Below are 23,042 nucleotides of genomic sequence, written 5' to 3'. Positions count from 1 at the left end.
TTGCAAAATGTAATTTACAGCTGTTATTTTCCTTCTCTGAATATCTATTAAAGGGCCTTTTCACAGATTTTGGCATATTTCGAAGTTTGTCATTAAATGCTTTATATTGATAAATGTTAACATTGGATCTTAAAAGCTCCAGTAAAAAATCAAGAATAAAATTTAAAAAAAGGAAAAAAAAGTAGCCGGTACCAGGGCTCGAACCAGTGACGCCCGGAGTCTTGGAGTTGGTCTGAAGTAAAAACTCATTAGCCCTCTCGGCTATTCCGCCGGGTGTACACAATTTGAGTATTTTATACGTTATATAAGCAATCTTCGAAGTTTCGTAAATTTAAACGACAACAACATTCCAAATTATTCAATCGTTTCGCGTTGCGACGCTTTATAATTTTTAGGTTTTGTAAATCGTTAAAAGATACATATAAGGGCTATATTGGACCGTGAAAAGATGCCTTTAACTATAACACATTTATACAAATGCATAATTTTGCTAAAAATAGTTTGTCGATCATAAAATATTTATTTACCTTCGTTTAACAGACTGTTTTGAACGAATTAATTAACGATAAAATAAATGTTTAAGCATATTATTTCGTATATTAAAATATATGTTTTTGCCCACCTATGTACACAATTTATAATGAATATCCACTTTAACGGGTGTTTAATGTTCGTGATAGCTTGACTATTTCAATCTTCTCTTATAACTTTATTTCCTTAGATTCAGTCTTATGTATGTGTAAATGCATAACAACCTTTCCTGAGCGGACCTTTTTGTTTATGGCATTCATTATTTTATTAATCCCGTGTAAAATATGATACAATTTTCTATTTACAATGTATAGCTTTCGTGTGCATGTCTAGTATTTTCAGCCTTTTCTTGTATATATTTATCTGAATAAAACACTTCACTTAAAATTTTGAAATAAAAAAGTTAATGTACTCACATCCATTAAGATCTTGATTTAAACATACGTTTATAAATACATTGAAAATACATTGTTCGAATAACTTAAATTAGGCTTGTCAATATTTATACGTTTGCAAGAAAGCGTTCTATGTCAGGAACTAGTTGTCGGTTCTGCTTCGCCCATTCACTGGCACTAATCTCAGTTGCAACCTTCTTCCAGTTCTGGGCCTGCATGAAAAAAAAAACAAGTTATTTCTTTACAAAAATCTTGATAAAGGTATCTTTATTTGCTTAAAATCCATAGTTAAAATTACTGAGTATATCGTTGTTGACGGATGTTTTGTTTTTGTTTCAGTTACCTACACGTGCGATGCTTAGTATGTTTAAGGGGTTTATTTAAAATAAAACATCATTATCTCGTGCAAGAAAATACTCCAGATTTGCAAATAAAAATAAAATATCTTTCTTTTATAAAAAGAAGTTGCAATTAACAGATTTAACGATAACTCAAATGAATATATACAATAACAATATAATATAAAAGTTACATTTAAATAATATTAAAATATTTACCGCCAAAGCTGATCGAAGGCCCTTATTAGTTGAAAACTCTTCTGCTCCTCCGTTAGTCATCATCGTCTGTAGTGCGCTTCTTGCATCAGCTAAAATAAAATATAGGGACAATATTTTTTTAATACCGATTGTTACCGATTTCTGAAAATATTGATAATATCACAACAAATATAAATCAACTCAATTACTATCAGCTATTGTTGCATATGTTATACTCACCAGGAAGTGCGTCAAGATTGCCCACTATTGAAGAGAGGTCTCCGTAGCTGCCCGATCCGCCTCCACCTGTCATGCTTGAACCACTAACGGATGAACCGCCAGAGCCGCCACTGCTTGATGAAGCGCCACCAAATCCGCCTCCAACTCCCATACTTTTGCTGCTTGAGCTGGATGATCCGGCGCTTGAACCTCCACTGTTGAGATTGCGTAATAGTTCATCGATGTCATACTGATTTACGTTTCTAGCAAGACCTGCAGAGTTTCCCGATCCTTGTGCAGCCGAGTTCAGAAGATTCACAAGACCCGCTTGATTCAAGTATCCGTTGTTGCCAGAATCCACAGATAACTGTTTCAGGGTGCGAAGAAGTTGTGCCCTTTCATTTGAGCTAAGTTTTCCTCCAGATGTACTGCCACTACTTGTCGATCCCTGTGTATTTGAACTGCCACCAGTCATTGATCCCCGATTGATGGTCTGTACGATATTGAACAAATCAGATGGACTTATGTTTCCATTACCTCCAGTTTCTTGGTTAACGGTCTCAATTATTTTGTTCAAATCTCCTTGACTAAGACTATCTACATCAATCAAGCTAGCACCAGATCCTTGATTATAGTTCCTCAAAATCCTTTTTATATCGTCTTGACCAAAATTTCCTCTGTTGGTATAACTTTGTGTATCTCTGCTGTTAGTATAACTTTGTGATCCACCTTGACTATTCTTTTGCGTACTTCCAAATCCCTTGACAATGTTTTCAAGTTTCGAAGAAATTTGTTCCTGACCAGTCTGTGTTCTTCGCTGTTCTGCCTCCAAATAGTCTAATTTTCTTGACATTTCTTGTTGCCCTTCTTTTGTTGCGTACTTACTCATAACGTTGTCAAAGTTAAAACCTGTATTGCAACTCAAGTTACCTGCTTTGAGTGTTGATACAACACTTGTCAAGGCATCACTTACGCGATCTAATTTAAAGCTCATAGCATGCTGGGTTTCAAAAGATTTTGACTGGTCGCCTTCTATAAGGTCTAACTTGTGAGAAAACAATTCTTGAATAAAATGTAAATCAACTTGGTCCGATCCTACCTGACCCACGGAACCGTTAATTCTATTTAAATCAATCTTCAATGCTTCAAAGTTGCTTTCTATATTTGTAATTGATACAGTTATAATGTTAAGGTTAACTTGCGTTGTGTTAAGTTTTGTATCCATGTATCCCATTCTGTCAAATAATTTTCCCTGACTTGTCTGCAACAACGACTGCTTATCTATAACGTTTCTGATATCATTGTACAGCTTTTCTTGACCCTGTCCTGTAGTTATTTGATCTGTTGAAATTCTTCCGACTTTTATATCAATATTGGTTAGATTTACAATTATTTTGGTCACATCGTTTTCAATGTTGGTCACTTTTCCAGACGCGGTATTGAGGTTAACTTCGATTTGATGAACAGTTATTGAAACACTATTGAAGTCGCTTTCCAAGTCATGGACTTTCATCGAGACTTCTTTAACTATTGTCTGCGTATTATTCACTCTTATATCCACATGTGTTACCTGATCTGACAGACCTTCCTGATAAACTGCAATAGAGGTTAGTCTTTCCTCCAAGTTGTCCATTTTAGTAATGAATTTGTCTTGAATTTTTTGCAATGTTATTTGATCGTTTCCTACCTGTAGTACCTTGCCATCTATGCTGGAGACATTTGTCATTATTAAATCTATATTTGTTTGAATGTTGAAGACCGATCCACTAACGCCGTTTATGTCTTGGTCGAGATCTGTTATGTATGTGCTCATTTGGTTAAGTGTACGTTCAATATTATTTATTTCATTTGTCACGCCTTTAATATTCAAATCCAAAACAGATAGAACATTGTTGACAGTAGTGATCTTAACATCTCCTGAAGTCATATTTGCTTGCAACTTTACTAGCTGATTAAACATCCTATCGTCATGATCTTTTAGTTCGTTGGTTGTAGCTCCAATAATATTGACACGTTGATCGATATTCGTGACATTACTGACGACATTATTCAATTCAACCGCGATGTTAGTTACAGAGACAGAAACAGAATTTACATTAACAGTAATGTCAGTGACATCAACCGAGATCTGGTTAACACGCACGTCGATGTCTGTTATCTGTACAGTCAGATTATTCAAAGTATTCGTCGTAGATATATATTGCTGATTTACGTTTACCAAGGTCAGCTGAATGTCGTTCACAATAGATGTAACATTGTTAACATCAACATTTATGTTTGTGATTTCAGTTCTAATATTCTGAATGCTTACTTCAATGTTCGTTGTTTGTTGAGTTATTTGAACAACATTTATTTCAGTGTTGTTAACACGTGTTTGTACGACGTTGAGTGTTTCTATGATAACAAGTTGGTTGTTCTGTATGACTGTTTGATTGTTCATTACAGAATTAATTTCAACGTCGATATTTGTCAGATTCGTCATAACTGTATTCATATTTACATTAATTTCATTCACAACCTGTGTCACGCTATTTACAGTCTGTTCGATGTTGATAACGTTATTCGTAACACTGATTAAATTTGAGTTAATAGTTACTATTTGGACGTTAATATCGTTGACATCTACTTCAATGTTGCTTACGCTCACAGACAGGTTTGTCACATTCACAGAGAGACTCGTAATTTGCTGTGAAACAGAAACTAAGTTGCCATCTGTAGCAGTAAGCTGACTTCCAAGTTGAACGATCTGATTTGTAATACTGGCTTGATTAGTTTTCATTGTCGATTGCTCTGTTGCAATACTTCCGATTTGCACATCTATATCCGTAACATTAACCATCAATACATTCATGTTTACTGCAATATTAGTTACTGTGTTTGATACTTGATCAATATCGTATACTACCTGGTTAACGACAGATGTGACATTGTTAATCTTGACTTGGATATTGTTTATTTCTGTATTCACGTTGTTTATTGTAATATCAAAGTCATTGAATTCTACTGTTAAGCTTTTTACGGATGCATCGATATTGTTCACAGTCTGTGTAATTGCCACAACATTAATATTCGTTGCATTGACTCTATTATCGATATTTCCAATGGATGCAAACATTTTTCGTTGGTTTTCGAAAAGATTGGTTTGATCGTCTCCAATTTGTCCTACTCTTACGTCTATGTCTGTTATATTTACCATGATGTTATTAACATTTGTTTCAATGTTCGTTATTTGCACTGCCTGGTTATTAATAATGACATTGAGCTGTGTTACGTCACCTGAAATGTCATTGATATTAACGTTGATGCTGTTTATTTGGCTGTTAATTGTTTGAACGTCGTTTTCAATATTGACGATATTTACATTGAGTTCATTTACACTGACTATTACATTTCCAACATTGGTCTGTATACTATTCACGTTTATTTGAATGTTATTAACCGTGCTGTTAATAGTATTCACATTATTTTGCGTAACATCCAATTTGTTGACGATATTTGCAACATTAACGTTTGTAGTGTCCTGTACTCTCTGAATTATATTTTGATTATTTCCAATATCTCCAATTCGTATATCAATATCAGTTATGTTCGACACAATGGCATTCATGTTCACATCTATATCGTTTACCTGATTAGATACCTCATTAATGTTTACGTTAATGTTAGTTATTTGGCTGTTAATGGTGACAATATCGTTCTGGACATTTAAGACGATAACCGATATGTTATTCACGTTTTGCTGAACATTATTTACCACGACATATAAGCCATCAACATTGTTTCTAACACCAGATATGACTTGGTTGATAGAATTGATTGTTTCATCAGAAACCTGCATTTTCGATCCGAGGTCACTCACGCTGTTCAAAATATTTATATCATTATTGAAGAGAGTAGTCTGGTTATTAACAATTCCTCCTAATGTGACATCAATATCAGTGATATTGACCATGACATAATTCAAATTGACTTGGATGTCATTAACTTGTACAGCAATACTACTGACCTGGTTGACAACATTTGTTACTTCAACTGACACATCATTAAGATTGTTCTGGAAGTTACCAAAATTCACTGAAAGGCTATTTACATTGGTTTCCACGTTATTTATTTCCAAAGAAACACTGTTCACATTATTTTCAATATTGGTTATATCGACGCTCATGTTGTAGAGATTAACTTGAATGTTGTCAATATTGCTTGTTATTTTGTTCACATTTGAGTCTGTTGTTTTTACTTGGTTTCCGAGGGAATCCAGTACATTGAATATTGAAGACTGACCTCCTTGTAATTGAGACTGACCTCTGCTGAGTTCACCAAAAGCTACGTTAATATTCGTTATATTCAACATAACAACATTAATATCTGTTTCAATGTTTGTAACGCTTACAGATACTACGTTCAAATTGTTGTTTATGTTGCTGACGACAACCGTCAAGTTGTTCATATTCAATTCGACGTTGTTTACTTGTTGATTTACATTATTTACTATGACATCTATGTCATTGATTTGTTGAGAAACAACAACAATATTACCATCAGTGGTGTCCAGGCGATTTCCAAGGTTGTTGATAAGATTTAATGTGGTTTGTTGATTGCCTTGAATGACAGATTGGTTTGAAAGAATACCGCCTACTCTAACATCAATATCGGTTACGTTAACCAAAATATTGTTGATGTTATTGACAACGTTATTTACAGTTACCGATAAGCTTTGTAAATCTCCTCCAAAGTTGTTGAATGCAACATTAATATTGTTCTGTATCGTTTGCATATTATTCACTACATTTGTGATGCTTGTGACGTCACCTTGAATATTATTAACGTTGCTAGTGATCTGATTCACATTGTCAACCATATTGTTGACTTTATTTGAAATAACACCGATGTTTGAATCTGTCGAATCAAGCTGACCCTGGATGTTAACGAGAGAATTTCCAAGGGCGTTTGTCGTTTGCTGTAAAGTCGTTTGGTTCACGCTTATTACATTGATTGCATTATTGATGTTACTTATATTTACCAGAACCATATTCACATCAACATCGATATTGTTTACTGTCACAGACACTGAATTTAGGTTAACATCAATGTCGTTCACTTGTACTGTTAATGCGTTTATATCACCTCCTTGGCTCGTAATCTGGTTAACAATATTACTTATATTGAAGTTAATATTTGAAACAGCATTATTGATAACATTAACTTGGTTATCAGTGCTATCCAGACGACTGCCTAGGCCGTTCACGACATTGAAGATGGAAACTTGGCTATTTTTAATGTCCGTTTGATTAATACTGATGGCATTAATAGCAACATTGATGTCAGTCATATTCACCATGATGAAGTTAATATTGTTTTGCACATTATTTATATTTACTGAAAGAGTGTCCATATCACTTCCTATGTTGTTTATTGCAACAAACATGTTATTTTGATTGCCTTGTATGTTGTTCACAACAACCGTCAAATCGTTGACGTTTCCTTGGACATTGTTCACGAAGTTTGTAATATTGTTGATGTTGAGTTCTATACTGTTAATCTGGTTAACGATTACATCAACTTTTGCGTTTGAGGAGTCAAAGTCATTTTTCAAGTCGCCCAGATTACGATCAATTCTTATCTGACCGTCCGTCAAACCATTTTGCACATTTACTATATTCACGATATTATCTCCAATATTGGTAACATTTACCATTAAAAAGTCGATGTCTACGTCAATATTTGTTACTTTTTGAGTAACTGCATTCAGATTTGTGGTAACAGTGTTGACATTGTTTGCAACATTAACAACATTAACATTTATATTGTTGACATCATTAGACAATTTATTCACATTTCCTTCAACAGTATTTATGTTAACAGATATCTGATTGACGTTTGTTACAATGTTTGACACTGTCTGAGAAACGCTGAAAACGTTGGAGTCAGTGTCGGACAGTTTGTTATCAAACGATGTTAACAAATTAGTAATATTGTTAACATTATTTTGTAAACTGCGTTGATCTACAATTACGTTTTGTACGTTTGCATTGATATTTGTAATGTTGACAATTATGACATTGATGTCGTTTTCAATGCTATTCACAATGTTTGATACATTGTTTACATTAACATTAATGTTATTGATCTGGTTATTTATGATGTTCACATTACCTGCCACACTACTCAAGTCACCTGTTAGATCAAACACATTTCCGTTCAGTGTACTTATATCTCCAACTATCGTCTTCATGTTCGTGTTAGAGGTAATCAACTGGTTGCCAATGTCACCGATTTGATTGAATATATTTTGCTGGTTATTTGCCAAATTTGACTGATTAACCAATACTGCATTTATTGTAAAATCTATGTCGGTAATGTTGACAATAATATTTTGGACATTATTGTTAATGGCGTTAACTGAAATCTTAACGTCATTAATATTTTGTTCAAAATTGTTAAATTCAACAACCATGTTGTTCTGCGTAACCTGAACGTTATTTACAATAACTGTAATATCATTAAGATTTCCGCCGATATTATTTACGTTGCTAGATATGTTATTCACATTGACTTGAATGTTTTGCACGTTGTTCCAAATATTGTTTACATCCGACGTCACTGAGTCAACTTGGTTGTTCAAATCGCCAAGATAACTGACAAGATTATCGGTTGTTTGTCTAATAATTGTCTGGTTATTATTCAGTACGTTGATAGAGTTTGCGATGTTTGTAATATTGACGAATAACAGATTGACGTTGCCCTCTATATTGTTAACATTGACGGACACTGTGTTCAAATTTACCACGATGTTGTCGATGTCTTCATCCATTGAAGAAATTTTACCGCCGAGATTGTTAAGTTCACCAGATATATTAGTAACATTTACATTTATAAGGTTGACTAGATTTGACAGGCTGTTAACATTTCCGTCAGTTTTAGTGACTTGATTTCCAAGATTGTCTAAACGACCAAACATGTTGACCTGATTATTTTGCATGGTAACTTGATTATTTCCAATATTTGTCAATGACACATCAATGTCTGTTATGTTAACAATTACATTCTGTATGTTGTTTTCAATCTTATTCACTGTTATCGATATGTCCCCAACGTTGTTAGCCATGCTATCGAAATCAGTGGCAATATTGTTTTGTGTAACAACAATATTGTTGACAATAGAAGTTAAGTTATTCACGTTTCCTTGAATTGTGTTCACATTATTCGACATGCTATTGAAATTAACTACAATATTTCCTACTTGGCTAGAGACAGAATTTATATCTGTTGACGCCAAATTCAGTTGATTTATGACATTGTTTATCGATGTAGCAAACTCTCGTTGATTACTATTCAAATCCGTTTGGTTCAAATTAATATTAGTGATTCTAACGTTCATATTGTCAATATCTGATGACATCAAATTGATGTTTGTATTGATATTATTAACCACATTTGTTACATTATTAAAGTCTCCTTCAATGTTTTGAACGTTGACTGTTAAATCATTAACGTCATTTCGTACGTTCACAATACTTGATGAGACATTATTGAGGTTTGTTCCAATAATGTTTATATTATTAATGACATTGTTGAAATCAACATCCAGGTTGTTCACCAGAACAGTAACATTTGAAACCTTTCCATCAATTATTGTAACGGTATTCGTAATGGCATTGATGTTGTTTTGAGTTGAATCTAAGTCGCTTCCGAGTTTTTGGAAGATATTAAACATATTGTTTTGGTTTGCTTTTATTACTGTCTGATCATTATTCAGCGACACAAGACGCGAATCAATGTTTGTTATGTTATTCATTACAACGTTGATATTTCCTTCCACGTTGTTCACCTTCATAAAAACAGCATTCATGCTAACGTTGATGTTATTTACATCCCCAACCAGTATGTTTACATTGTTTTGTACAGAGCCCACATTATTCGATAAGCTACCAACATTGTCAAATATATTGTTGATTTGAGTAAACAGAGTTGCCAAATTTCCGCCATTCGTGTCAAGTTGATTCACGATGTTTACAATTTGATTCAATATATTATTTTGGTTGCTTCCCAAAGTTGCCTGGTCGTCTCTAAGTTTACCGATTCTAGAATCAATGTTTGTGACATTCACCATCAGCACATTGACGTCATTGTCAATATTGTTTACTTTAACATCAACATTATTGACTGAAACAACCACGTTATTAACCACATTTGATACACCCGATATATCTCCTCGCAGTGTTCCCACATTGTCTGTTAAGCCGCTGAAATCAACATTGAACTTCTCGAAGTCACTTGATAAATCATTCAAATTAATAGTTATTGAGTTCACATTATTGGACACATTTTTCACACTGCCGTCTACGAAATTCAATAAATTCTGGAAATTATTAAAGTCTGTACCAAGAGAGTCAAAGTTATTTTGAATATTAACCTGATTGTTTCCAATGGAAGAAACTCTTGCGTCTATATTAGTAATGTTCACTAAAATGATATTCATGTTTACTTCAATATTAGAAACCGAAACCTGAACCGTATTCAAGTTTTGCTGGATATTTGTTACGTTGGTTGTTATGCTCACAACGGTATTATCAATGCGTGCAATTCCTGAATTTATGTCATTAACATTTCCACGAATAATACCAACGTCTTTTGAAACACTGTCGATAACATTATCAAACTCTGATATCAATTTAGAAATGCCCTGAACATTATTGTCGCCAATCTGAATTTGATTTGTGATACCGCCGATCTGCGTTATTATGTTATTCTGGTTATTAAACAACGATGATTGGCCGTTTTCTATAGACGTTATTCTTGTATCCACATTAGTAATATTCACCAGCATCATGTTCATACTTGTCTGAATCGAGGATACCACATTTGTCACTCCACTTATGTAATTTTGCATGTTATTAAGATTTGTGTTTATGGAATTAACATTACTTTCGATGTTTACAGCATTATTCGTGAAACCATTGAAGTCCGATTTCAAATTGTTAACATTGTTTGACAAACTGTTTAAATTTACTTCAAAATTGTTCACACTGCCTGACATGGATGTAATGTTTGCAGACAGTGTATTAATAATTTGCGTAACGCTGTTTACCTTATTATCGGTGACTTGTATATTATTGGTAACAACTCGAAGTTGGTCTAATATATCTCGTTGACCATTTTCAAGAGACGTTTGGTTTCTACCAATTACTCCAACCTTTCCGTCCAGGTTGCCCAGCGATTTGGTTAGTTCGCTGACATCATCTTCAAAGCCTGAAATCTTATTTATAACAACAGTTATATCTCCTCTAACTCCACTTATATCAGAAATAACATTTTTAATATTTGATTCTACTGTGTTTATGTTTGTAATGACATTGTCAAAATTGACGTTGATATTCGTGATTTGGCTCGACATTGATACGAAATTCGTATCTGTTGATGTGATTCTTGAACTTAAATCATTCAGCTGTGTAATAACTTGTGATTGAGTATCGAAAATTGACGTTTGGTTATATCCCATGTTAACAATCTTGGTGTCGACTTGTGATATATTATTTACTATGCCACCAATATTAGTTTCTATGCTCACAATTTGGTTAGAAATGGTGTTGATGTTTGTGTTCATATTTCCTAAACCACCTGCAATATTTTTCACGTTCAATTCGAGGTTGTTAAAGTTAGACGATAAGCTATTATAGTTGTTGTTCAACGTAGAAATTGTTTGAGATACGTCACCGACATTAGCATCTGTTGTCTTAACGTCGTTTTGAAGGTTTGATAATATGTTGAAAATTCGTTCCTGATTTTGAGCTCCAGATGTTTGATTTGAGCTGATAATGCCAATGCGGGTGTCAATGTTTGTGAAGTTCAGCATTAACACGTTCACGTTATTTTCGATATTTACGACTCTAACGTTGATGATATCGAACCCGTCATCAAGATATTTTACGTTCTTTGAAATATCTGACATGAAATCACCCATCTGTTTGAAACCTCCAGACAAATTGGTTATATTGGATATTATAACGTCAATATTGCTTGAAACGCTGTTGACGTTGACGTTGATATTGGTATATTGATTTGACAACACATTTATATCTCCTTTAATATTTGTTACTTGTGAAGATATTTGGTTGATGTTGACATTGGTGGCGTCGAAGGTTGATCCCAAATACGTGAGCTTATCAAAAATGTCTTTTTGGTTTGTAAACAATGCAGACTGATCATTTCCAACTGATCCGATGCGTACATTTATGTCCGTCATGTTAACCATAAGTACATTCATGTTAACCTGGATGCTATTCATAATGTTTGTAACGTTCGACAGGTTTACACGAACGTTGTTTACCTCCACATTAACATCATTTACATTGTTCTTGAGATTTTTAATTTCTCCAAACACATTATTTACTTGCACATTGACATCACCAATCTGCTGTGTCACAGATACAAGTCCATCTCCATTTGAAGAAACACGATCGTTGACTTTATTGATTAAATTGAACAATTTATCTTGGTTGCTTTTAACATTTGATTGATCACCGCTTAAAACATTTATTCTTGAATCTATATTCGTGATATTCACCATCATAACTGCAATGTTGGTTTCTATATTTACGACCTTGACGTTAATATTATTTATATTAACATCTACGTTGTTTATCTTCACTGAATAATCATTAAAACTTGTCATAATGTCGTTCACTTCCACTGATATCTTATTCATGTTTTCGTATACGTTATTTATATTGGAGAATACCTGGGAAATGCTTACATTAACAGTGTTTACATTGCTTGACAAAGTACCAAAGTTTTTATCCATGCCAAATAATTGATCTTTCATTTCACCGATTGTAGAGTCAGTCGTTTGGAATTTGGTATTCAGATTTGTTAAAAGACTAACTAGATTTTCGTTACTTGAAAACAGTGTGGTTTGATCTTGTCCGAATGTATCAAGTCTTCCATTGATAGATGTCATATTTACCATAACGACGCTCAATTTGGAGTCGATATTGATCACATTCCCAGAAATACTAGTTACATTACTGACCACGATATTTACAACGTTGGTAAGTGATCTCATATTAACATCTATGTTATTGACATTTTGTGATTGACTCTGAACATTAACTCTAAGGTTATTTATTTCAACATTGAGACCATCGACAAAACTTTGAATGTCAGAAAACTGGTTAGACAACTTGTTTATAACAACAACATTATTTGACTGGTTACCCGTAAGGAAACCGACCGCTGAACGCAACATATCATTGTTGGAAAGTATTTCTTCTTGATTTTTCACTAATATTGATAAACCAGATATGATGTCTAAATTCATTCGGTCAATACTTGTGATATTAACGATTATTACATCCATATCTGATTCAACGTTCTCAATTTCATGCAAAATGCTGGTAATTTTCGATTCAATATTGGTAATTTGTTTTGACAGGCCGTTAATGCTAATACTGCTCGTATTGTATTTTCCATTCATATCAAATACGTAGTTGTAAACGCGCTGTTGTACTCCGTCGAGCTGGTCAATTTTTGATACCATACTTGTTTGTTTGGTGAACATTTCTTGAAGTTTCTGTGTAATTGCGGAACAATTTTGATCAGCAGCTCTCATCTGTTGAATTGTGCTTTGAACAGTATTTATTTTAGTGTTCAGCTCATTGATGTTGGATTGTATCTTGTTTTCAACGTTGCTTAGTGTGTATAAATGGTTTTCAGACGTTACAACACGATCGAGCTTATCTTTAAGACTTAAAACTGTGGCTCCAAGAGAGGTCAATGTCTTGTCATTTTGGGAAGTGCTGAAGCGATTTTCAAGCTGTGTTATTTTTCCCACAAGAGTTTCGATGTTGGTATTCGATGAGGATTGGGCTTTTCCAGTTGTCTGTACAATATTTATAATTTGATCGGACATCTTTTCGAATCTGTCATTCATTCCAATAACTTTGTTGATGTTGGTATCAGTTGTATTCATTCTTACTTCTATTCTTAACATTCTATCGTTGAATGCGATTCTGTCATCCATCAATGTCTTCTGGTTCTGACCGGTCGTCTGCGTTATTGATACTACACTATCAACATTCTTGGTCAATCTGCCGACGATGTCATTCAAATTAACAAATTTAGAGCTTAAGTCGTCAAGCATTGACAATTTAGCCATGCCTTTGTCTAGACTTGACATACGCGGAACCAAATCCATCAGATTGTCCACCTTTTGCTGCATAGATGAAAAAGAGGACATTTGTGAGCCTAGATTTGTAAGTTGAGGGATCATTTTTTGAAGATCGTTAACCTGTTTCAACTGATTATCTATTTGAGAAAATCTGTTATTAAGAACGCTATCTATATTTCCCAGCTTAGACATAGTATCCAATTGTCCGCTTAAGGACGTCTGGAAGGACTGGAGCGATTTCAGTTGATTACTCATCGCGTCCATTTTATTTAGCTGATCTCCCATAGATGTAAACATAGATACTAACTTATCCAGTTTACCTAGATTGTCTAGTTGACTCTTCATCTGTAAGATCGAATCCATCTTATTTTGTAGGCCAGAAAGCTGACTTAGTCTGTCATCAACAGACGACATGTAGGATGAGAGTTGATCGGATCCTCCTCCGCCTCCCATTCCTCCGCTTCCGGTTCCTCCACCGCCACTTCCGCTTCTTCCGCCTCCCATACCTCCGCCTCCGCCGCCTCCATATGCAGCTCCACCTCCACCACCTCCACCACTCGAACTGCTAGAGCTACTACTGCTACTAGAGCGATGAACATTAGAAGACGAGCCTTGTTGGCCAGCCATACCTTGATATTTATTTACCATGTCGTCTACATTCACCCCATCGCCATGTTGACTCATTGCTTCGCCAATGATTATCATTGCAAGAAACAATGCTAGATAGCGGCCACCCATCTTTGTGTGGTTTAGGTCGCTATTGATGTTGTATTCTGATCGTAATAACTTAGTTTCACTAATCTGAAAATAAACATCCAAGTTTTTGTTTGACGTCTTCCAAAAATGAAAAAAAAAATGCTTTTAACGAACACATAATTTCCTGAACTGTTTGAAAGGCGTGTAAAATGTGATAATTAAACAATGCCGATATAAATAAATTATGTTTGAAGTTTGTATTAGACAGAACCATTGCATTTGTTAATAATTTTTAATCAGTTTAACATACACATGGCAAGTGTGCCGTCTTTTAACCGTCGAGTTTTATTTTCGATATATTTCATATATTTGGGACGTGCTCTGTAAAAAGGGGTTTTAATGCATATGCTTAATGTGTCGTCCCAGATTAGCATGTGCAGTTCGTATATGCTAATCAGGGACGATACTTTCCGCTTGTATGATTTTTTTGGTTTAAAGAGACGAAAATCCAGTTTAAGCGGAACGTGTCCTACCTGATTAGCCTGTGCGAACTGCACAAGCTAATATGAACGAAACTTTCCGCACATGCCTTAAAACCACATTTCACATAGCACGGCTTATTCACGGTGTATATGTGGTTACCAAATGGTATGTACAGAGCATTTTAATTGTCAAATCAATGTCTTTTAATAATCATAAACGATCCATTGTATCATAGTAATTGCATATTGTTGAAAGTAAAACGATTTCCATTGCATATGTTTAACTTGCACACGATTTACATCAAAATTATAACAATTAAATTTAAGTGTTATTCACGTTTTGTTGTAGTGTGTGGTTTAATTAAATGGTATATGGTGTACCTTAGCTTTTATAATATATAAATGTTTCTGATTGCATAGGTTTTCAATTATTTTGACGCAATTAGAGATTTTTCAGTTTTAATGAAAGAGTACATGTTATATAATAGTGAATAAAATCAAAACAAGATCGATAACCCTATCTTTTTATTTCATTTTTCATTAAGAAGTTGTATGTATTACTTAAATATAAATTTTGAACAAAATCTATTAGATGGAGAAAAATCAGCAAAACTGCAGCAACACTCATTAACAGTAATTTATCGACAACAAGGTAATTTAAATTAATTTTTTTACTATTGAAATATGGAAATACAAAAGCAAAATGTGCTATTGTTAACTGATACATTTTAATACATTGATATGATAATTATGTTGTTATCATTAATGTGACAACTGTGTGTAACGATATAGCATGTCGAAACTATGTATAATGATACCTTAAGGACATTTGGTAAATTTCATGCATTTAAAACTAATCTCTTTTTTTCATTCTTATCGCAATTTTCATTCAGGCCTAGTGTGTTTTTAACCATTATAACGAACAGAAGAGTCGTTATTTTACAAAACAGTTACATTCATAAATCATTCAAGAGGAAATGAACATCAAAAACATAAAATAAACAAGTGCAGTGGTATTGTTAAATAAAAAAAACATGTGATAATGGGAACACATGAGTTTTGACCAAGCAGCCCGAAGAAGTACAATAATAGTCTCCAGGTTTGTAAACGAAAGAAGTATTTTTTATACAGCCGTATATTCGTTAATTCAATAAACATCGCGAAAACTAAGTGAAATAATGAATGACGAAAACATTTATTTATGTAATTATTGTAACGATTAAACAAATAAGTTTATGTGGGCTAAGTTAATATGGCATTGTTTTAAAAGTTTATTTTTTGAGCAAGAGAGTTATTTATTTAGACTCATTTCATTTTTTAAAGAATTCTGTTTGATAAAAATATTAATTCGTATCAGACGAGTGGTATTCATTTTTATATTGAAGTTACTCTTATGGAAAGTAATTTATTATACAAAACAAAACGTGTCACCATACAAACCAATTAAATTGCAAAAAAATGACTCGCCTAATATAAGATTCATTTTTAACCAAAGCAAACGTCAGATATGCATGTAATATGAAAACCACATTAAGGTACGTTAAACATTATTTGAGTCGTGTTCTGAGAAAACTGGGCATGTGCGTAAAGTGTCGTCCTAGATTAGCCTGTGCAGTCCGCACAGGCTAATCAGGGACGACACTTTCCGCCTAAATTGGATTTTTGCTAAGAAGAGACTTCATTTAAACGAAAAATGTCATAAAAGCGGAAAGTGTCGTCCCTGATTAGCCTGTGCGGACAGGCTGATCTGGGACGACACTTTACGCACTTGCATTAAGCCCAGTTTTCTCAAAACGCGACTCATTTGGCTCGAAATTGTATGATGTTCGTCATAGTATTATTTAGTTTGAAGGTATTTTGATGCAAGTTGCGCAACCTGGTTTAGTGCTACGCGCTTGGAACAATGGCGAATTAAGCATTATTCAGATTTGTATCCGTCAATATTAATGTCAACGACTTATACATAGAGTATAGCAGGTTACTGTCGTTTGGTACTTATCAGGTGAGTAAAGAACTTATTTCGTATTCTATATAACAAAACCATGGGGCAGGAGACTTTGTTTCTGTTTATAAAACCTACATGCCGTCATGTTTAAAACAAAAACAAATACAATGGCTGCTAAGCATCTTTGTATCAGGCAGATATAAGCGTAAAGGTATGATAATTATAGAGTATCGTACGGCGAAGGTGTGCCATTGAGCCGTATAAGCACACCTTTTACACGTTCACACAGTATTGAGCCTCCACAGCCGTGCCTGAAAGTTCCCATGGCACACCTCAAATATGTTGTAACCAATGCATTATATACCTTTAACGCATATTCACTGTATACTAGATCTCAATTAATTTAAGCACATGCATTGAATGTTTATAAACGTTATTTCTATTTCAAAATAACGCCGAAAGCGACATAACCTATGATGACGTCAGCTGCAGCTTTTATTAACACCGGATACGAAATATATATACGAAGTAAAAAAGATGAAACGCGCATTTGTTACATATAATCAACACAAGCGTTTTGAAGAAAAAAAACATGAATAGATGCATTGCATGATTTTGCAATCTGATAAAAAAAAGTGCTTAAACTTTATGCGCACTATATCCGTAACCGGTTGGACGTTATTGGCAGTAAAAACGACAAGAAAAATCGAGTGCTTGCCAGAAACCAACCGAAGAACACAAAGTAGAAAAGGCGATATCGGCAAAAGTGTGTGTATTCCTGCCTTTTCAAAATCCCTTTCAGAAATTTATCAATGTACTTTTTTAACTAATTATAGTAAGCATTAAATAAATAGAAATATTTTTGCGGATAACCTTTTGCTAGTTTGAATTTGGAAGATTTTTAACGTATGTAAACCAACAAAACACTATTTTTGTTTAAGCCCGTACAATACTGTCCATAACTGTCATTGATTTTGTAAAATATTGATATTTCAAAACATGAATACCAAATCGAAACACATGATTGTTTTATAAAGCACTATAGCCAAAACACGAAGTATAGATGCAATTAACTGTTTAATCGGACATTATACTTTACGTTAGTAATAGAGGATTTAAAAGTTGTCATTTTGACTATGTTTTGTACACGCATGGACATAGGTATTATTAATGCTATAATAGGAAGCTAAACTAGGAAATTGTATGAACGTATATGAGCGTAGTAATATATTGTATAGTTATATAGTTATACATTTATTGTGTCATGTATGACACTATTTACACTTAAAAGACCTGCGTAATACATTGGACAAATGGTAGACATTTAGATATTTTGATTCTTTTGTTTAGAATTTGTAAGCGACAATCAAGTATAAAGCGACACACACATGAAGATATGGATCATAATATATATATTTTTATTCTACTAACATCAAAATAGTGCGTTCGATATATTTGCAATTTGAAATAAGTATGTTGATGTTTTTGATTCAACACAATGTTTATTGAGTTGAATTGTTTCCGTTGCAAATTTTAAAAAAAGTCAAAAATGAAATAGTATATTTATAACAAAGTGTTTCAGAGTACTATGTTTTGACAAAATGAAAAATGAGTCGAAGACATATAAGTTATTCAATACTGGGGTGTTTGACGCATTAATTATTTACCTTTCACAATACAATTTTTTTTATTTAAATGTGTCTGAAAAATCCATGTAAGAAAATTAAATTCCACAATACAAATGTTAATTTCTAATGAAATACGAATTCCTATTAAACATATTCAAAATAACCTGAATTATTATTTATCCTGAACTCATATTTGATGAATCCATGATGAAATTGTAACATAAAACATCAATCTAATTTAATTGAAACACTTCAATGCACGACACCAAAAATTACTGAAGGTGCAGATTTCCTCATAAACTGTAAACATCATTTTAAACAAATAGTGACAAATAGAACAACATCAGAAACAAACTGCAAAAAGAGACGTATGTGTAAAGTGTTACTTAAAAATCGTCAGTATACTGTAAGCGTGATGTTAAGCAGAGAGTTCGATAAAAATGCAACAGAAACCAACTTTAAAGTATCTATAAAGCTAAAAAAACAACGAAAATTTCATAATGTATTTCGTAAAATAAAGTTAACACTTAAACTATCAGTGTTCCTTATAGAAATAGCCACAATTTCAACGCTAGATGTGGTATGGTTACATAGATTTTTGTAGATACAAAATGCTCGTCTTTATTTTTGTGTGGACACAATGAATTCCATGCTAATTTCCTGCGAATATATATATTCATACGACACACGAAAACTAAAATGGTACCATGTTAAAACCATAATAAAAACGAGCATTGTGTATCCACAAACATCTATTTTACCAGACCACATCTGGCGTTGAAATTTCGGCAATTGTCATTAGGAACAATGATTTTTAATTGTTTAGCTTTAGTTTACGAAATATTGTACAAAATGTTCGTTGATTTTGAGCAGTAATGTTACTTTAAGAAACAGAACGTTACAAGTTACTTACATTTCACGGACTGATGGCGTCCACGCAGAACACGGCGGACTCAGTGATGTTCACGGTCTGTCCGGGCCTTTTTATACAAACCTGATGTAATTGTCGTAATCTTGCACGACAGATGTAAACAATAAATAGACAATAAAATGACTTAACGTCTTGGAACACGTTTCGTTGACAGTTAATAAGTCAATATTTTTATCCTTTCACCGAATGTCTGCGTTTCAAGAAGATTAAGATTCGAAATCTTCCCATTTGAAACACGTGTCCCAACAGTCGCAATTACGCATGAACGTCGATGCCAAGCGCAATTAACTTTTTAGTCACGTAGTCATATTAAAAAGGTAAAATGAAGTAATTCAGATCTTTACATATTTGTTTGTGCCAAATAAATGTTTGTATTGTATGAATGAAGTTAAGTCAGTAATGTGTAAATGTATTAATACTTCGTTTAAGCTAATAATCATAAAACATAATTTAGGCTGTGCAATAATTACATTATCTTCTTGTTTGAATTTTCATGGAAATCTAAAACTAAAACCACTAATTTTAACATGTTTAATGAGTTAAGTCAAATTTTAAAAAGGATTATGAAATATATTTGTTTTTTTATAAGTTTTATAAAACTACGAGGGCTTTTATTCCCCCACCGCCACCAATCCGGCATCATTAAACGTGACAATGTTTCCTAGCGAATATGTACATTTAATTAAAATATTAAATCAATTTATAATATACCAAATACACATACGTGTTGCCTAAAGATAGGAACTCCCACCAAAAGAAGAATAACCACGTTTGCTTCTAATACAAGTAAGTTGGCTTAAAATGTTCGAACCATTAAAACGTCATTACACACGTGTGAGATTTTAGGCGAAATTTCATTGTATTTATAGTATTGTAATTCGCTTCCAAACAAAATTAAAATATGTGTGTCGAATATGAATTTTAGTAATAATATAATAATATAATGACATGTTCAGGTGTAACGTTTTAGAAATACGCTAGAAGTACATTTTCACTCTTGGTTATGCCACTCGGAATTTGTTTCCTACGGCCAATCGTAAAGTACGATTCGATCATATAACGGAAGCAATAATTAGCCTCTATATCATTTCCCTTTAGACGAGGAGACGATCATTTAATAAAAATGCAATCCCTAACTCGTCAGTTCTACGCCAGTGGCGGATGTATTTCTTTAAACGCCTTATTTTATTGTTTAGTTGTTGATATTTTTTTCATTTGCTGGAAAAATTAACAAAAAAATAATTTCGTTATTCACATTTGTCTAGGACAAAATACAGTGTTTTTTTTTATTGTAACGCTGGGAATGATTTATTGACCTTTTTGGAGATCTACGAAGGGGTAAACTTCGGCTGTTTTTAAGCTGAGTGCTGTACTACAACGGTTGGCCACAATACAATTATTAAGATAAAAACTGCTGTCGTAAAAGCTGGTTGAAGACTTCCGGTCGTTATGACTATCAGATACTTTTAGAGTTTACATTGAAGTTTAATGCAAGTATTTACGATGAACCTTAGTTATTAGCGCAAGGATTGTATTTTATGTGTGCATCACTATATGAAAACACCATGTACTAATACACTTTGGTTTTTTGGGCTTCGGCTATTTATACCGTTCTGGCCAGTGGAGTTGGTAGATTGCTAGTCTCTTTCACATAGGTTCGTGATTTTCAAACTCGCGCTTGTCGTATGTCTTGTGTTTAGCGGTCTACAAATATTTGGATGAGATGATGTAGGTAGATAAATACGCAGCTTAACAGTAAGTCGTGCAATTATAATAATTATCTGAATAAGTTTATGGTTAAGGTGAGAGAGCAACAATATGCGCAGTAATCAGAGAGAAATCTCAAAGAAAGGCACTGACGGACGTAAGTTGCTAAATGAGATATGTTTCATCAGTTTAATTAACTAAATTACACAAACATTCCCTTGATGTTGTTCATTTACATAAATGATAACAAAACTGTAAAGAGGTGCGTGTTATGTGTGGATTTTTATGCTAGTAACGTCTATCTCGTGTTTTGAAACTACAAATTGCCGGAAGCATATATAAGCAACTCGTTATCCTAACGTTTTATTACCATACTTTCTTCTTTGTACCACTTTGACTATTTACTCATGGCATTTATTATTAAACAACAATTTAACCAATCGAAACCTTATCAACGGTTTCCCCACTTCGTTATAGACATTCTAACTCTCAATCCGTTACCACGACATTCTTGATTAGTCGGACAAAAATGGCGGCGATAATGCGGTATCGGATTGTCTTATCGAATACAAAACAAAGCCCTTTTATTTTCCTATAAATTCAGCAGAGTAGGCATCAAAAGTTTTCAAACGTGTCTGCACATGCAATCAATGTATCATTTTTCAGCTGATACAATTTTTTTGCCATATTCCATAGCATAATCTTCATTTTTTGTAGTTGCTTTTTATTATTTCATCGGCACATGTGTTTGTATTATTAGCAGTTCATGCTTCAAAGACATAAACATGATTGTATTCTTGCATTTATGAGTAAATAAAATATGCTTGTGCAATCGCGAACAATGTCTTCTGTGTGATAAATACAGAATGTTGGTTCAAGGAAATTGGTTATATGGGTTGTTGTTTTTTGTCGTCTTTTAATGGACAAAAAACGCAAAAGGAATAAATACATCGATCACCATCTAAACCCATATAAATTGTGTGTGACTGTCATAATTTGACACATTTCTTCTTGTATTCTTTATTAAATAAATATAACAAACAAAGGTGAGTAATAGAAAATGGCTTTATTTTATATTTATCACTCGTGTACCTCAAAGCGACTGGCAATGTGCAAATTGCATTAATGACTTTTTGCGTGTCGGTTGGTTTGGATTTACACGTTAAATCGGCGTAACATCGTATGTTCTTGTCAGAGCGGTCATTTCTCAATCAGGTCTACTATTGCTTGTCTGCATCCTGCAAATAGTAAAACTTTGACTACATAAAAGCATACACCGTGGGATCCCAATTTATTTAAATTTCAGTTTAAAACTATTTGAGGCAATAATTTGGCAGGCAAGTTGTGAGACAATTTGCCAAAAGCGATAATCCCCAATCAATAGTCCCTATGTTTATTTGAACTGTTGTTGTTAATATTATTAGAAGTTTTCAATGCGGTTTCATTGAATTGTATTTATAAAAGGACCAAGCTTGCATTTGATAGTTGTTTGATGTAATGCAGAGGAAGATAGGGGCTTAAGATTCGAAACTGTCTCCGACAAAAACCAGATAATTTCATTTAGACCAATGCTATAGTTATTGTCCTAATTTAATATCAAGGAGATGATCCGCATTCAACCACTTCATTCAGAAATACTTCTTGTTGATGAGGTTAAGGTGTGATCGCTTTTAATTGAAAGGTTTGAAACGAGTTCGTATTTATTTAAACAGCATATTAGGACGATTATAGTAGTATTTATTGCTCCAATACAACAGAAAACACAACAGTTGTGTGAATTAGAATACTACTGTAGTTGACTTAAAC

General features: G+C 33.5%; 1 protein-coding gene across 1 annotated transcript; it reads right to left on the bottom strand.

The window, feature by feature from the left end:
• Nucleotides 1–449: 449 nt before the first annotated feature.
• Nucleotides 450–14,351, bottom strand: LOC127872168 (protein PF3D7_1417600-like). The gene is made up of 7 exons (XM_052415500.1): nucleotides 13,032–14,351; nucleotides 10,304–10,523; nucleotides 7,695–7,855; nucleotides 6,468–6,638; nucleotides 1,703–5,309; nucleotides 1,484–1,572; nucleotides 450–1,138 (listed from the first exon to the last, which is right to left on the bottom strand). Exons 1-7 carry the CDS (start codon nucleotides 14,349–14,351, stop codon nucleotides 1,034–1,036), a joined length of 5,673 nt encoding a protein of 1,890 aa, XP_052271460.1. The 3' UTR covers nucleotides 450–1,033.
• Nucleotides 14,352–23,042: the final 8,691 nt, after the last annotated feature.

The sequence above is a fragment of the Dreissena polymorpha genome, chromosome 3 (assembly GCF_020536995.1).
Source record: "Dreissena polymorpha isolate Duluth1 chromosome 3, UMN_Dpol_1.0, whole genome shotgun sequence".
NCBI lineage: Eukaryota > Metazoa > Mollusca > Bivalvia > Myida > Dreissenidae > Dreissena > Dreissena polymorpha.
The sequence above is the reverse complement of the archived record's forward strand: the minus strand, read 5'-3'. Positions and strand labels throughout refer to the sequence as shown.